Source organism: Malaclemys terrapin, chromosome 21 (assembly GCF_027887155.1).
Source record: "Malaclemys terrapin pileata isolate rMalTer1 chromosome 21, rMalTer1.hap1, whole genome shotgun sequence".
NCBI classification, from domain to species: Eukaryota; Metazoa; Chordata; order Testudines; family Emydidae; genus Malaclemys; species Malaclemys terrapin.
The window spans coordinates 18149720-18165934 of record NC_071525.1 but is presented as its reverse complement, the minus strand read 5'-3'; the positions used below and the strand labels follow the sequence as shown (position 1 = coordinate 18165934).

Below are 16215 nucleotides of genomic sequence, written 5' to 3'. Positions count from 1 at the left end.
TCTCACACTTCCCACCCCCCGTCTGTCTCTAGGTCTGTCCCAGCCGGACGCCCCAGCCATGGGCAGAGCCCTGCTGCCACAGCAGGATGCCGGGGAAAGGGAGCTCCCGCCTCAGGGCCCCCTCTGGAGAGCAGGGGGTCCTGCCACGCTGAGGGTCCTGATCCTCGCCCTGCTCTGGAGGGGTAAGTAAGCAGCACCTACAGCCCCAGTGCGGGGGGAAGGGCAGAACCTGCACTAAGCAGTGCCAGATCTGTCCCAGAACTTGAAAGGGAGACTGGCCAGAGAGGGAGGGGAGCCCAGTGCCCCACTGTGGTGCTAGGGGGGCACTGAGTGACAGGGAGCGGGCAGGGCGCTCGATGGAGGGAGGAATGGAAATTAAATGGGGTGAGAATTGGTCGGGGACCCAGGGCTGGGCTCACAAGGGGCTGCAGATCGGGAGTGAGGGGCACCGGCAGAGCAGAGGGGTGCAGCTCAGGGTTGGTCTCTGCTCTCTATGGGTCCCACTTCAATCCCTCTCCATCCATGCAGGGTCCCTATCCCAGCTGCTCGGATTTACCCTGACGGTGCCGCAGTCGGTGTCGGTGCAGGAGGGTCTCTGCGTTCTCGTCCCCTGCAACTTCAAGTACCCAGCCTCGTATGACACTAAGAATTCCCCGGCCCGGCTCTACAGATACTGGTACAAGGATCTGGCCGTTGTGGGCCTGAATCCGCCCGTGGCCAGCAGTGACCCCAGCCGGTGGGTGTCGCAGGAGACCCAGGGCCGGTTCCGGCTGGCGGAGAATCCAGCGCGCGGCGACTGCTCCGTGCAAATCAGCGACGCCCGACAGACGGATGCAGGGAGATATTTCCTTCGAGTCGAGGGAGACTTTAAATACACTTACCGCACCAGTGCCGATGGCACTGACCTTACGCTCACGATCTCCGTGCCAGGTAAGAGCAGCCCCAGTCACCACTGATCAGCCCCCCTGAGCCAACCAGTCCCCGCCCTGGGGCCCTTTCCTAGAGGGGAAAGGCCCCATGTCCCCGAGTGATTCTCTCCCCTCTCCCGGTGTCTCAGGGCTGACGGAGAAGCCAGAGATCCAGATCTCGCCAGCGCGGGGGCTGCCAGGGACACTGCTCGCCGGAGAGCCGGTGACTGTGACCTGCACGGCCCCTGGGCGCTGCTCCGGGACCCCTCCCCAAGTCACCTGGATGGGGCCGTTCATCAACACAGCCCAGGACGTCTCAACCCGGCTGGCAAACGGCACCTGGGCCCACAGCTCCGCACTCAGCTTCATGCCTACCCCGGGGAAACACGGCAAAGAGCTCGTCTGCAGCGTCACCTACAGGCCTCCATGGGGACCTTCCACCAGCAAAACCGTCCAGCTCCATGTCGTCTGTGAGTGACCCATCAGCCCCTCCATGCTGCCCCCAGACCCCTCTGCTGGGATCCCCACCCTTGGGCTCCCCAGCCCTGCCATCCAGCCCCTCCCCCAACTCTGCCCTGTGCTGGGATCCCCACCCCCCACCATGCACCCTCAGCCAATTCTACTCCAGGCCCCTTCCCTCCACACCTTGCACCCCTTCTCCCTTGGGATCTTCACCCCTTCCTGCCCCCCTTGGCTATGGTTTCCCCCCCTCCCACCTGCACCCCCAGGTCTCCAGGCCCTTCTCTTCTGGGATCCTCTCTACCCCCAACGTCCCCTGCCCCCAGAATCCTCCTGTGCTGGGATCCACCCCCCATTCCCATCCCCCCTTGCTTAGATTCCCTCCCTCACACCAGCCACCCCAGTTCCCCCTGAGATCCCACCGCATCTCCTCCACCCCTCCGACGTGAAGGATCAAATCAGGCTTCGCTATAAGGACGCCCCTTGTTCCCTTCAGCCGGAGGGAGATTTAGCAGGAAACTCCCCCACCCCCGTGTCTGAGCCCAGGCCCCAGCCCGACCCCGAACGTTTACACAGACATCAGAGGAAACGTCCGCGCTGCAATCAAAGACCCGCATCCCGAGCCCCTGAGCCCGACCCAACAGACCCAAGTCCGGCTGTTCCGCGTGTTACTTTTAGCCGCCACTCTGGGCGCAGCTGGATTGCAAAATATCCAGCCCTGAACGGCCAAGCCGGGGGCAAAAGGAGAGGGCTGGGGAGAGAGGAACCAAGGGGGGAAGGCAAAGGACCCATTATGGGGGTGTCTGATGTCCCTGGTGATGGCTGGGTCTGGGGTGGGGGCAAGATCAGGGTTATTTAGACCCCTGGCTCTGTCCCACCTGGGGAGGACACATTTGGGGAGCAGGACGCTGAATGCCCAGGTGCCTGGCAGACAGTGGCGCTGGTGACAGTCGCTCGAGTGCCCAGGCCGGAGCAGCCCGGCTCCTCATTAGTGACTCCACCAATTAGGCCCAATTTTGACCCACCAGTTTTGGTCCCTTGGGTTTCCATTTCCCACGGTTCTGGTTTCCTGGCGCAGCCCTAACCCAGCCCCTGGGTTCCGTTGGGCGCCTCTTGGGTGGTGCTCAGTCGGGTCTGTCGCTTCACTTCCATGCCCACGTGTCTTGTGTCACTTCAGGGACTTTCCCGTCCCCCAGCTGAGCTCACAGCGAGGGGCCATGTCTAGGCTCAGTGATCACTAGCAACTCCCCCCCCGGTGCTGTCCAGCCCCCCTGATCTCCCCTGTCTGGTTTGTGTTACAGACCCACCCGGGCCCCCCAACATCACCGGGACCCTGACCAGGAACAGACGCCCCGGTGAGAGGCCGCGCTGCGAGCCCCGGGAATCAGTGACCACCTCGTAGTCATGCTCTGCCCGCGCTCAAGGCCAGGCGCCAGGCTCAGCCAGGCCAGGCTGGTCCGTGCCCGGAGGGGAGAGCCCAAGGAAGCTGCATGGCTGTGGGGAGGGTGGTGGGGGGAGCGGGCCCGGTTCCCTCAGTCTCCAGACCCCCAGACAGAATTAAGGGTGTGCTGGGCAGTGGGGAGGAGATGGGTCAGGGACTGATCTCTGCAACGGAGACCTGCTGCCATGGAAAGGCACCGAGATTGTGCGCCCACCACAGAGCTGGCTACGTCTCCACGCTGGGTGAGGGGCCCTTGTATAAACAGCCCCTGCACCCCACCCCAGAGCTGGCTGCATCTCAGCTCTCGGGGGGGGGGGGGGCTAACCTGCCTGATCGTCTCTTCCAGGGCCAGCCCCATTGGGAACTGAGGGCGACATTGTGTCTCTGGAGACCCAGGAGGGCGACTCCCTGAGCCTGAGCTGTGAGGCTTCGAGCAGACCCGAGGCCACCCTGAGCTGGGCCAAGGGGAACGAGTCCCTGAGCCCCGGCCAGGGAGGGGCCGGGCACCTGGAGCTGCCGAATCTCAGCAGAGGGGACGCTGGGGAGTATCGGTGCTGGGCAAAGAATTCCTACGGGTTGGCCAGCCGGGCCCTGCGTGTGCACGTGCAGTGTAAGGTGCTAGGGGGCGCTGTGCCACACAGAGGGGCCTTAGTGGCGGGTACTGGGCTGCAGGGGGCAGGTGGTCAGTAGGGGGCGCTGTGCTGCAGGGGGTGGACTGGGGGTCAGTAGGGGGCACTAGGCTGCCGGGGGAGGGCAGGGGATCCATGGGGGGTGCTGGGCTGCAGGGGGGGCGGGGGTTCATTGGGGGTGCTGGGCTGTGGAGCAGGGGGTCAGTGGGGGTCACTCTCCAATCTAATACGTTGCCGTGGGTATTTCAGCTCCAATGAGGACTCCGGAAATCACCGTCTCCAGAGCTAACAGGAGCGACCCCCCGCTATTCCAAGGTATCACTAGGGGGTGGGGAGTGGGGCACGAGGCCTTTCCCCTCCAGGGGCGTTGGCCCCGATCCGGCCCCTGGGCAGGGACTGGCTGGCTCAGGGTGCAAGTGGCTCTGTGTTATTCTTGTTCCCAGATCCCAGCACCATGGTGAGGAACGGGTCACAGCTCACGGCCCGGGAGGGCGACTCCCTGCGGTTCCTCTGCTCCATCGCCAGCAGCCCCCCCGCTGCACTGGGCTGGGTGAGGGGGGGCCGAGCCATTGAGGGCGCCCACCCCGCGGGGGAGAATCAGCTGCGGCTGGAGCTGCCCAACGTGACGGCCAAGGATGGGGGGCTGTATGGCTGCTGGGCCAAGAACAAGGAGAGCTCTGCCCAGGGGACGTTCCAGCTGCTCATCGAGTGTGAGTGGGATTAACCCAGGGAACTCCCTGCACCTGGATATTAATGGGGTTAACCCACACGACTCCCTGCCACTCGGTGTGAGTGGGGTTAACCTGTGGGACTCTCTGCCACTGGGTTTCTCTCTCTGACTATTGTCGCTGTGTTTCCTGCTCTCCCCAGACAGCCCCCGGCTGGGGACCGGGCTGAACTCGTCCTGCCAGCACCAGGGGTCCAGCATCAGCTGCAGCTGCTCCCTGCGCTCCCACCCCCGACCCCGGCTCCAGTGGCAGGTGGACGGGGAGTCCCTGGCTGGGAACGGCTCACGGGGGGCCCTGCAGGTCAGCTCGTGGGACCAGGGGGACGAGGCCGTCAGCACCCTGAGCTGGACGGGGAACTGGGACAGGGGCCCCCAGATCTTCTGCCTCGGCTCCAACCCCCATGGGACCTACGCCGCCCTGCACTTTGACTTCAGTCCCCCACGGAGAGGTGAGACACTCGGACTCCTGGGTTCTGTTCCCAGTTCTGGGAGAGGAGTGGGGTCTGGAGGGGGTGGAGGGGGCTGGGAACCAGGACTCCTGGGTTCTCTCCCAGCCATGCCCTGTGCTGTGTGTTTTCGCAGGTGCGGAGGAGCCTGGCAAGCTACTGGGCGTCGGGGTGGCCTGTGGACTGGGGGTCGCCGTTGTCTTCTTCCTTCTCAGGCTCGGTGTGATCAAGTGAGTCTGAGGCCTCCCGCCCTGACCCCCAGCAGCCCCCACCGCCGAGATCCCGCTGAGATCCTCTGCCCTCTCCCCTGGGCTTTTCTTGCCCCCCCAGCCCCCTCCCCCAAGCCGCTCTCTCTGGCCTATCCCAGTCCCCTGCACTCTACCCTCCCATACTGGTGTGCCTCCCTTTCTCCCTCCCCACGGGGCTATTCTACCACCACCCCCCACCCCGTGTGTCATGCCTCTGTCCTGATCTGTTTCCCTGCAGGCTGTGGGCCCAGGAGCTGGCGCCTCCCAGCGCTGAGGCTGGGGAGATGGCTAACGGGAGCCAGGCCAAGCACACGGCCGATGAGGCCAGCGTGATCTACAGTAACGTCCCCACCATCCCCATGGTATGTACCTGCGGGGAGCCGGGGACCAAGCCCACCTGCCCTTCCCACCCCATCTCTTCTCTTCCCCCCCCCCACACTTCTTCTCCTTCCCACCCCCTTAACGAAAGCATGAATATAAGCCAGGCTTTCACCAGGGCACCCGATCCCCCCACGCGGTGCAAGAAATACACCCCTGCCACCAGCCTGGGCTCCCCGAACTGCATGGGATTGGCTCCTGCATGCAGAAAATGCACCTCATCCCTCCGGTCTCACTCAGAGGGAAGGACATGCAGCGAATGCATTCACGTGCATTCACAAAGTGCACGGAACTAGATTGGGGCTGCAATGCTGCCAATCCCTGGGCATCTCCCGAATTCACCAGCTGGGCAAGAAATGTATTTCTGCGGCTGCCTGCTATGGTATTAGGGGCATATGCTCAGACAGTGCATGCAGGGTTCACCTTGTCTGTTGCGAATATATGCACCCTGCAGAAAATGCAATGAATGCATCAGCATAGTCCAGGGATCGGCAACCTTTGGCACGCGGCTCTCCAGGGTAAGCACCCTGGCCGGCCGGGCCAGTTTGTTTACCTGCCGCGTCCGCAGGTTCGGCCGATCACGGCTCCCACTGGCTGCAGTTCGCTGCTCCAGGCCAATGGGGGCAGCAGGAAGCGGTGGCCAGCACATCCCTCGGCCCGCACCATGCACAGAGCATAAAATGCACACAGCCCCATGCATCTTGCTAATGCATGGCTGGTGCAGGCAATGCAGAGAATGCATTAATTTAACCGGCGCTGCCCCAAGCTGCATGGGAGCAGTTCATGCATGTTCGGTGCATGAAATCCAGTCAATACATTCACTGAACCTGTTCTGTGATGAGATGCATGAGATGAAATCCTGCATGCGCAGTGCATGAAATGCACACACTCCCATGCATCTTGCTAATGCGTGGCCTGTACAGCTACGGCAGTGAATGCATTAACCGAGCTGGTGCTGGCGTGGGATTGGTTCATGTGTGCAGCGAGTGTGAAACACACCCAATCCCCCGTCTCTTGCTAGTGCACGCCCGATGCAGGAAATGCATTTGCACGGAGGGTGGGGGAAATGAGGCCTGGGGCAGCCCATGCAATCAGCTCAGCAGGGTGGATGCAAGTCTCTGCCTGGTGTCTCTGCCTTGCTTCTCACTCAGCATCACAAGACTCCAGCCGCCCACCGGACCAAAGGCATCCAGGACGGGGCTGCCACAGCACAGGCCCCGCTAGGCCCCGGGGAGCCGGAGGAGCTGCACTACGCCGCCATCGACTTCTCCAAGCTGCAGCACAAAGGGGGGGAGCCTCCAGAGGCCCCCGCCACAGAGTATTCGGCGGTCCGGTGGAAATAGCCCTTAGCGCCATGGGCCCAGGCTGGGCATCTCCGCCTCCTGGGACCACACCTCTGAGCTGGCCTGTCTCTGCCATGGACCCCCTCAGGAAGTCCCCTTGTTTTGTACCCCCGGAGCCTCCACCCCCCGAGGGAGCAACGCCCCCCGATCTCTACCCTGCCGTGACTCTCCGCCAGCATCACACAGGTTTATTGAACGTCTGAACCCAGCACAGGAGGCTCTCAGGGCCCTTGGGCCTGGCCTCCCTCAGCACGGGACATCTGGGTCTCTCTTGCATCCAGGTGGGCTCTGACTGCTCTCCCCCCAGTCCAGAAGCCCCCTCCTTCCACCTGGGCATCCGATATCACTGGCCCCAACGCTCCTCCCCTGTCCTTTGTGTCCTTTGTCCTCCATCCCAGGTAAACAGGTCACCGGGGTCCTCTCTGCTCAGCCCATTGTCCTCCGCTGCCCAGAACTGGCTGCCTTCCAAGCTGGGGGGAGGGGGTTCTGGTCACCAGGTCACCAGTTGTTTGGGTTCCCCATCTCCAGGCCGTTGTGCGGGGTCCCGGCTGCCAGGCGAGATCACACCTGGCCCTCTCCAACAATAAACCCTCTCCTTCCACCTCATTACACATGCAGCACACAGGGAAACTGAGGCACATACGCACCTTTCTGGCCTTGGCATCTAGCAATGCCACTTCTCCCTGCATAATCTTCCCTCCCCGGCCGGTTGTGGGTGATACATCCACCAGGCCCGGAAATAAGGCAAAACTGCTTTATTTCTTTGGCCGTTTATTTCAGAGCAACTTTCCCGACTGTGCTGGGACTGGGTGCCCCGGGCCACAGAGATTCCACTCGCTCCACCTGGAGGTAGGTGAGCAAGGAGCTGGAGGGCGGAGGGCTGATTGTGGTTTGGGGGTGTGGCATGACAACGACCTGGGAAAGAGGCAGTGGGTTGCAGGGGGAGGATACCTAGGGGAAATGAAGAGACTAGAAAACAAACAGACACAATCCGATGAGTGTGTAACGCATGGAGAAATTAGACCCAACAATAGGGTTACCATACGTCCGGATTTTCCCGGACATGTCTGGCTTTTTGGGCCTCAAATCCCCATCCGGGGGGAAATCCCAAAAAGCTGGACATGTCCGGGAAAATAGGGAGGGCCCGGTGGTGCTCGGCCGGGGGCCGGGGCTGGCGGTGCTCGGCCGGGGGCTGGCCTGGGACCTGGCCCGGGGCCGCTTGGCCGGGAGCTGGGGGCCGGACCGGGGCCGGGGGGCCGGCGGTGCTCGGCTGGGGGTGTTGGGCCGGCGTTGGCCCGGGGCCGGGGGTGTTGGGCCGAGGGCCGGCGCTGGCCCGGGGCCAGGGGTGCTCGGCCAGGAGCCGGGAGCCGGGGCCGGCGGTGCTCAGCCAGGGGTGTTGGGCCGGGGGTTGGCCCGGGGCTGGGGCCGGGAGCCAGGGCCAGGGGTGCTCGGCTGGGGGCTGGGAGCTGGGGACGGGAGTGCTCGGCCAGGGGCCGTGGCCGCGGGTGTTGGGCCAGTGGTGGTTGGCCGGGGGTGTTGGGCCGGGGGCCGGCGCCCCAGGGCCCGAGCCGAGCTGGGCGGGAGACGCCGGGGCCAGAGCCTCTTGGCCAGGGCCGCTCAGCCGCGCCCTGCCCCGCCTCAGCCCCATCTTACCTGCTGCCTCCCTGTTGCCCCCCTGTTTCAGGCTTCCCGCGAACATTTGATTCGCGGGAAGCAGGGGAGGGGGAGGAGCAGGGGGCGGAGCATTCAGGGGAGGGGGCAGAGTTGGGGCGGGGACTTTGGGGAAGGGGCGGAGCCGGGGCGGAGTTGGGCCAGGGCCAGGGCCCCGTGGAGTGTCCTCCTTTTTTAAAATGAAAATATGGTAACCCTATCCAACAATCTAGTGCAGGCAGATACACAATCTGATGAGGATAAAATGCAAGGGAAAATTAGACACAACAATCCCTTCTAAAACTGCAGAATGGTTGTCATTGTGGTGCTGGGGGGTGTTGATCATTCCCAGGAAGCTTGTCTTTGATCTGGGAACAAACACAGAACCTCGCTGAAGCTAAGGGGTGTTAGCAGCCTTCCGTGCAGCATAAATGAGGCAGCAATTAAATACCCCTTTGCTTAGTGGTAAATGAAACAGGGGCATTGATTGGACTGTACCTATGTGCGTCTGAAGTAGAAAGCCGCCCCCAAAAAGGCTACAGCAAGCCAGAGGAGCCCTGAGAAGAAGCCATGGGAAATCTTTTTGGGCAGAGTACTGTCTGCAAGCAGGCTTGGATGTAGGAGCAGGATTTTATAATTGTACTATGAGAATTACTGTATGATTTGATTTTATCCTGCCAGCCGCCCTTTTTGAATAGCAGAAAGGAATGATCCTCTGGGACTATGGGATTCCGTTTCCCATATGCATTACAAATTGGGCCCTTTTAGTTCTTTGTTTTAAGGTTTAGTTAGTAAGAGACAGGATCCTGTATTGTGTCTATGTTAAGTAGACTAGAGGAACGTTGAAGGCCTGGGCCTCAATGTGAATTGTTTTGATTATAAAACTTAGCAAGGTTTAATTTACAATGTCTTTTTGCTCGATATGAAATACTGCTGTTTGTATTCTCTGTAAAAAAATCTGTTTGTGTGAATGAGGAATGCATGCATCAGGAAAAGATAAGGTGTGAAGGCCATTGTTAACCAGATTGTCAAGAAAAGAGGAGCGAAGACACTTATCGCCATATTTGGGGTAGGGAAGGAATTTTCCTCCCGGGCAGATTGGCAGAGGCCCTGGGGGGGGTTCGCCTTCCTCTGCAGCATGGGGCACGGGTCACTTGCTGGAGGATTCTCTGCACTTTGAGGTCTTTAAACCACGAGTTGAGGACTTCAATAACTCAGACATAGGTTAGGGGTTTATTACAGGAGTGGGTGGGTGAGATTCTGTGGCCGGCGTTGTGCAGGAGGTCAGACTAGAGAATCATAATGGTCCCTTCTGACCTTAAAGTCTATGAATCTATGAGTCTTATCGAGACTTATTGATGCCAGAGAACCATCAACGCGCATCCATGATTGAGGAAGGGCAGATTGATGACCCTGAGGTGGAGGCTGACACCTCTAAGGACAATTGATTAAATCAAATCCGGGATAGGATGACCCTCTCAGAATGTTTACATCAAAAGATAACACCAGTTAAGGAGTAACCAGTCATAAACGGACACAGCAAAATCCATAGACTTCAACAGCGAAAAAAGACTATAAGAACAGGGTGCTTGGCCATGAGACTTTGGGTTCGTCTTGCCACAACTCCAGGAGCATCGGATCGCGACCGATAGAACCCCGCTCCCCTCTGCAACCAATCTGGCTGGCCACTAGATTGATCCAGACTCTGGACTGGTGACTATAAACATGGACTGGCGGGACTCTGTGTGTGTGTGTGTGTGTGAAACTGAAAAGCATATGCTAACTGCTGTATTCTCAATAAATGCGCCGTGTTGCCTTCTCCCCTATAAAAGATATCGTGTGCTTTGTTTAAGCATCACATGGATTGCTGAGGAAGGAAACGTCCCCCCGTAGTTTGTTACCTGCTGTGTTGAGGGAAAGACGGCTGTGCCTCCATTCTTGGGAGATAAACAGGATTGTACCAAAAAAACACCTGACCCAGATCTACAATTTCTCCTGCATGAAAATGATCTGTGAGGCTCTGAACACTGGCTAAACCGCTCCGGTGGAAAAGAGCGACACTGAGACACAGCCAGCATTTTGAAGTGGTTTCAGCATCTGGGCTGTGTGGCTGGAAGTGTATTAATTAGTCACAATAACTTTATAACTAGAGAGACCAGGTGGGGGAGGGAATAGCTTTGATTGGGCCAACTTTTGCTGGTGAAAGAGACGCTTTTGAGCTACACAGAGCGGCGCTTCTGGTCCTGAATAAGAGCTCAGGACAGCTCAAAATCTTGTCTCTTTCGCCATTTCCTCACCTCCCTTGTCTCTCCGATATCCTGAGACCAGACCAGCTACAACAAGCTGTCATAAATATAAAGAGAAGGGTAGCATAAAATCCCTCCTTGGCAGCTGTACTAAATCCCTTTACCTGTAAGGGGTTAAGAAGCTCAAATAACCTAGTTGGCACCTGACCAGAAGGACCAATGAGGAAAGAAAATACTTTCAAATCTATGTGGGGAGGGAGGATTTGTTTGTGGCTTTCTTTGTTGTTCCAGACAGAGGGAAGAGACCAAGCAGGTACAACATCTCCTGCAAATATACCTGGAATAATAGATCTAAAACAACAGAAATTGTAAGTAGGCAAAGCAATGCATTAGGTTCTCTTTTGTTTTGGCTTGTGAATTTTCCTATGCTACGGAGGGAGTTTTATTCCTGTTTTTATAACTGTGAAGCTGAGCCTAGAGGGGAATCCTCTGAGTTTTACATCTTTTTATTTACCCTGTAAAGTTACCTTCCAAACTGATTTTGCAGCTGTGATTCTTTATATATAAAAATAAAGTTCTTATTTTAAGAACCTGATTGATTTTCAGTGCCCTAAAGACAAAGGGTCTGGTCTATGCTCACATTGCTAAGGCAATTGGTTGATATATTATTCTCAAGCCATCCCCAGGAAAGGGGGTAAAGAGGCTTGGGGGGGTATTTTGGGGGGATAGGGATTCCAAGTGACCCTCCCCTGAAATTTTGTGTAAAACACTTGGTGGTGGCAGCAATACCGTCCAAGGACAAGGAAAGGAATTTGTGCCTTGGGAAGTTTTAACCTAAGCTGGTAAAATATATGCTTAGGGGATCTTTCATGCAGGTCCCCACATCTGTACCCTAGAGTTCAGAGTGGAGGGGAGAACCCTGACACAAGCATTATTACTAATAATTCCCTTCATGATGTGAGCAATGGACTAGTGCTACTAATGAATAGTATTGGAATGTAATGGATATTCCTGTTAATTATTATAGAAATGTGCTATGCATCAAAATTAATAACTGTAGTTTGATTATTAATAATTAATTTAGTGGTTTGAGCAATGGAATATTAATGAATATTTTTAGAATGTAGTGTACATTTTTATTAATTATCATAGCAATTTGTTATCAATGATAATTTTCTTACTAATAATTTAGTAATTTTACTAACAGAATATGAATTAATATCAGAATATAGTGATTACTGTTAATTTACATTATTATAATAATCAGCATATAATTGTGGCACCTTAGAGACTAACAAATTTATTAGAGCATAAGCTTTCGTGGACTACAGCCCACTTCTTCGGATGCATATAGAATGGAACATATAATGAGGAGATATATATACACACATACAGAGAGCATAAACTGGTGGGAGCTGTCTTACCAACTCTGAGAGGCCAATTAATTAAGAGAAAAAAAAAAAAAAAAAAAAAACTTTTGAAGTGATAATCAAGCTAGCCGAGTACAGACAGTGTGATAAGAAGTGTGAGAGTACTTACAAGGGGAGATAGTCAACGTTTGTAATGGCTCAGCCATTCCCAGTCCTTATTCAAACCGGAGTTGATTGTGTCTAGTTTGCATATCAATTCTAGCTCTGCAGTCTCTCTTTGGAGTCTGTTTTTGAAGTTTTTCTGTTGTAATATAGCCACCCGCAGGTCTGTCACTGAATGACCAGACAGGTTAAAGTGTTCTCCCACTGTTTTTTGAGTATTTTGATTCCTGATGTCAGATTTGTGTCCATTAATTCTTTTGCGTAGAGACTGTCCGGTTTGGCCAATGTACATGGCAGAGGGGCATTGCTGGCACATGATGGCATAGATCACATTGGTAGATGTGCAGGTGAACGAGCCCCTGATGGTATGGCTGATGTGATTAGGTCCTATGATGATGTCACTTGAATAGATATGTGGACAGAGTTGGCATCGGGGTTTGTTACAAGGATAGGTTCCTGGGTTAGTGGTTTTGTTCAGTGATGTGTGGTTGCTGGTGAGTATTTGCTTTAGGTTGGGGGGTTGTCTGTAAGCGAGGACAGGTCTGTCTCCCAAACAGAGCCAGACGAGTACCCAGAAGTCACCTCCTACAAGACAGGCCCAACAAAGAAAATAACAGAACACCACTAGCTGTCACCTTCAGCCCCCAACTAAAACCTCTCCAGCGCATCATCAGAGATCTACAACCTATCCTGAAAGATGATCCTTTACTCTCACAGATCTTTGGAGACAGACCTGTATGCTCTCTGTATGTGTGTATATATTTCTCCTCATTATATGTTACATTCTATATGCATCCGAAGAAGTGGGCTGTAGTCCACGAAAGCTTATGCTCTAATAAATTTGTTAGTCTCTAAGGTGCCACAAGTACTCCTGTTCTTCTTTTTGCGGATACAGACTAACACGGCTGTTACTCTGAAACGCAGCATATAATTGTTGTTTAATTTCACAACAGATTGTTCTTAGTAATTAATATTATAATTTAGTGATAGATCATTATTAATTATAGCACATTCGCAGTCGATTACTGATATTAATTAACATAATTAGCAATATAAAATTGGTAACAAATTTCACAACAGATTGTTCTTAGTATTTAACATAATTTAGAGATAGATCATTGCTAATTATAGAACTTTAGTAATAGATTACTGTTAAGTTACATGATTATAAAGATAGGTATATAATTTTAGTGAATAATATAGAAACAAAATATTCATATTAATAAATTATAATTTACTAATAGGTCATTGTAATTAATTAATAACATAATATTCATATTCATATACTAGAATTTAGCAATAAATCATCATAATTAATTAGCAAAATAATGTTCTTATTAATATACTATAATTTAGCAATAAGTCATTGTTATTAATTAGCATCACAATGTTATTAATTAATATATTATAATTTACTGATAGATAATTGATATTAATATCATCATATTAATTATTACATTATAATTTAGCAATAGATCATTAATTATGGTAGCAATTCCGCAATAGATTACTGACACTGTTATTATCTGAGTGACAGATTATTAGAGTTATTAATTTCTATTAGTTCACTCGCTGTGGGGATTGCACAGACATAACTAACCATCCATTAACTATGTCAGAAATGCAAAGAGGTCTCACTACAGATCCACTTCATGGAGACAAAGCAATTGATTGGGATTATTACTGACATAATTCCCAGCACCGCCAGCAGGGGGCAGTGCTGTGCAGGGAGTCACCACTGCACATTGCCCTCATCATGGGTCTCCAAAAGTAAGTCCCTCCCTCTGAACAGTCGGGGGCGCCGTGCTGCAGTGAGCAGGGTGGGGCTCTCCCCTGGCAGTCAGGTCTGGCCCCGATGCCCCAGGCAGCTCTACGGGGTGCTATGCTGCAGGGGGCAGGGTGGGGGACTCTGCCTTGATGGTCAGGACTGGCCCCGATGCTCCACAGTGGCGCTAGGGTGTGCTATGCTGCAGGCAGAGGGGCAGGTGACTCGGTTTACCCAACAGTTGGGCTGATTTCTGTGTGGGTAGGAGGATAAGTCTGTGGCTGATGTGGCACCTGGATGTGACCATCACAACTTTCAGCGGTGAGACAGTTCCTGGCCGCAAAGCACGTCTCATCCGCCCTCCCAGCCCTGCTGGCTACGGGCCTCATCTCAGGGTCAGAGGCACAGGGCTCACCCCCCCGGGTTAGAACCCATGGACCCTGGGCTGGTTTTGTTCAATATTTTCATTAATGATCTGGAGGATGGCGTGGATTGCACCCTCAGCAAGTTTGCAGATGACACTAAACTGGGAGGAGTGGTAGATATGCTGGAGGGTAGGGATAGGATACAGAGGGACCTAGACAAATTGGGCCAAAAGTAATCTGGTTCAACAAGGGCAAGTGCAGAGTCCTGCACTTAGGACAGAAGAATCCCATGCACTGCTACAGACTAGGGACCGAGTGGCTAGGCAGCAGTTCTGCAGAAAAAGACCTAGGGGTTACAGTGGACGTGACGCTGGCTATGAGTTGACAGTGTGCCCTTGTTGCCAAGAAGGCTAACGGTATTTTGGGCTGTATGAGTAGGGGCATTGCCAGCAGATTGAGGGACATGATCATTCCCCTCTGTTCGGCATTGGTGAGGCTTCATCTGGAATACTGTGTCCAGCTTTGGGCCCCACACTACAAGAAGGATGTGGAAAAATTGGAAAGAGTCCAGTGGAGGGCAACAAAAATGATTAGGAGGCTGGAGCACATGACTTATGAGGAGAGGCTGAGGGAACTGGGATTGTTTAGTCTGCAGAAGAGAAGAGTGAGGGGGGATTTGATAGCTGCTCTCAACTACCTGAAGGGGGGTTCCAAAGAGGATGGAGCTCGGCTGTTCTCAGTGGTAACCAGATGACAAAACAAGGAGCAATGGTCTCAAGTTGCAGTGGGGGAGGTCCAGGTTGGATATTAGGAAACACTATTTCACTAGGAGGGTGGTGAAGCACTGGAATGGGTTACCTAGGGAAGTAGTGGAATCTCCTTCCTTGGAGGTTTTTAAGGTCAGGCTTGACAAAGCCCTGGCAGGGATGATTTAGTTGGGAATTGGTCCTGCTTTGTTCAGGGGGTTGGACTAGATACCCCCTGAGGTCCCTTCCCACTCTGATAGTCTATGATTCTATGACTCGAGGGCCGGGGTGGGTGCCAACTATTGGCTCTCGGGTACGCCGGGGATGGGTCAGAACAGAAGCATCCAAGGGCTGGTGGCTGGGCCTGGCTAGGTAACGAATTAGATTCGTGAGCCGGGGTGCGGGGTGGGGATGAATGTGATGGATTGATGCCTGGGCATGTATCGGGGTGGCTAGATAGAGGGGGATGGATGAGGGTGGCTGGAGTGGGTCTTGGGACAGATGGAGTGGGATGCGGAGCTGGATGAATGGATGGAGGGGAGTGTAGGGGGATGGATGGATGGAGGGGAGTGTAGGGGGATGGATGGATGGATGGATGGAGGGGAGTGTAGGGGGATGGATGGATGGAGGGGAGTGTAGGGGGATGGATGGATGGACCTGAGGGTGGACAGTTATCCAGGGACAATTAATCTCTAATTAAGTCTGGGGGTTATTTGATCGCGCCACTGGGAATCCCCAATAACCTTGGAGTCAGCAGCTCTGGGGTCATTTGAGGACGGCATGCCGGGAAATCTGTGGTTGAGGCTGAAATGCAGTAGACAGTGGAGTGCAAGGAGGAACAAGGACCCGGGTTCAGCAGGGGGTGGGAGTTGGCGATGGGCGAGCATGGGACGGTGGTGAGAAAACAGCTTCCCCAGCACCGGGGCTGCATCACGTCCCTGTTGGCAAGCAAGGCGTCCGTGCAACCAGGGAGGGGCAGGTGTGCAGAGCATGAAATACAGGCCTCCAGGAGGTGCGTGGGATGGATAGCGGCCTTGCAATGCATGGGGTGTGTTTCTAGCTCTTGCCTCCCCTGCCTGAGGGTTGGCATTGGAGTTTGGAGTCGATGCTCTTGCAATGGTAGGGAAGCTAATCCCTGCAACTGGAAGTGCAAGATCTGCCGTGCACACGAGGCGTTTGCCTACGGCAACGCACACCCTGCATTTCCCTGTAGAATGCACGCAGCAGGCTGTTAAATGCATGCAAAAGCATTTGCCTATAGAATGCATGCCTGGCACCGGAAGTGCAAATGATGCATCTGGACATAGAAAGCAGACACCAGCAATGCACAAG

The 16215-nt window shown here is 54.5% G+C and overlaps 1 protein-coding gene across 1 annotated transcript in view; it reads left to right on the top strand.

Annotated features, from left to right (window-relative positions):
• LOC128826808 (sialic acid-binding Ig-like lectin 16) overlaps nt 1-6579 on the top strand; it is a 37888-nt gene extending 31309 nt beyond the window's left edge. Inside the window, exons 2-12 of the mRNA XM_054010295.1 lie at nt 33-182; nt 529-930; nt 1058-1378; nt 2669-2722; nt 3155-3418; nt 3687-3752; nt 3881-4147; nt 4308-4613; nt 4747-4840; nt 5097-5220; nt 6388-6579. Of these exons, the coding sequence (XP_053866270.1) occupies nt 59-182; nt 529-930; nt 1058-1378; nt 2669-2722; nt 3155-3418; nt 3687-3752; nt 3881-4147; nt 4308-4613; nt 4747-4840; nt 5097-5220; nt 6388-6579 (2214 nt within the window). The 5' untranslated portion in view covers nt 33-58. The remainder of the gene's footprint in view (nt 1-32; nt 183-528; nt 931-1057; nt 1379-2668; nt 2723-3154; nt 3419-3686; nt 3753-3880; nt 4148-4307; nt 4614-4746; nt 4841-5096; nt 5221-6387) is intronic.
• Nucleotides 6580-16215: the final 9636 nt, after the last annotated feature.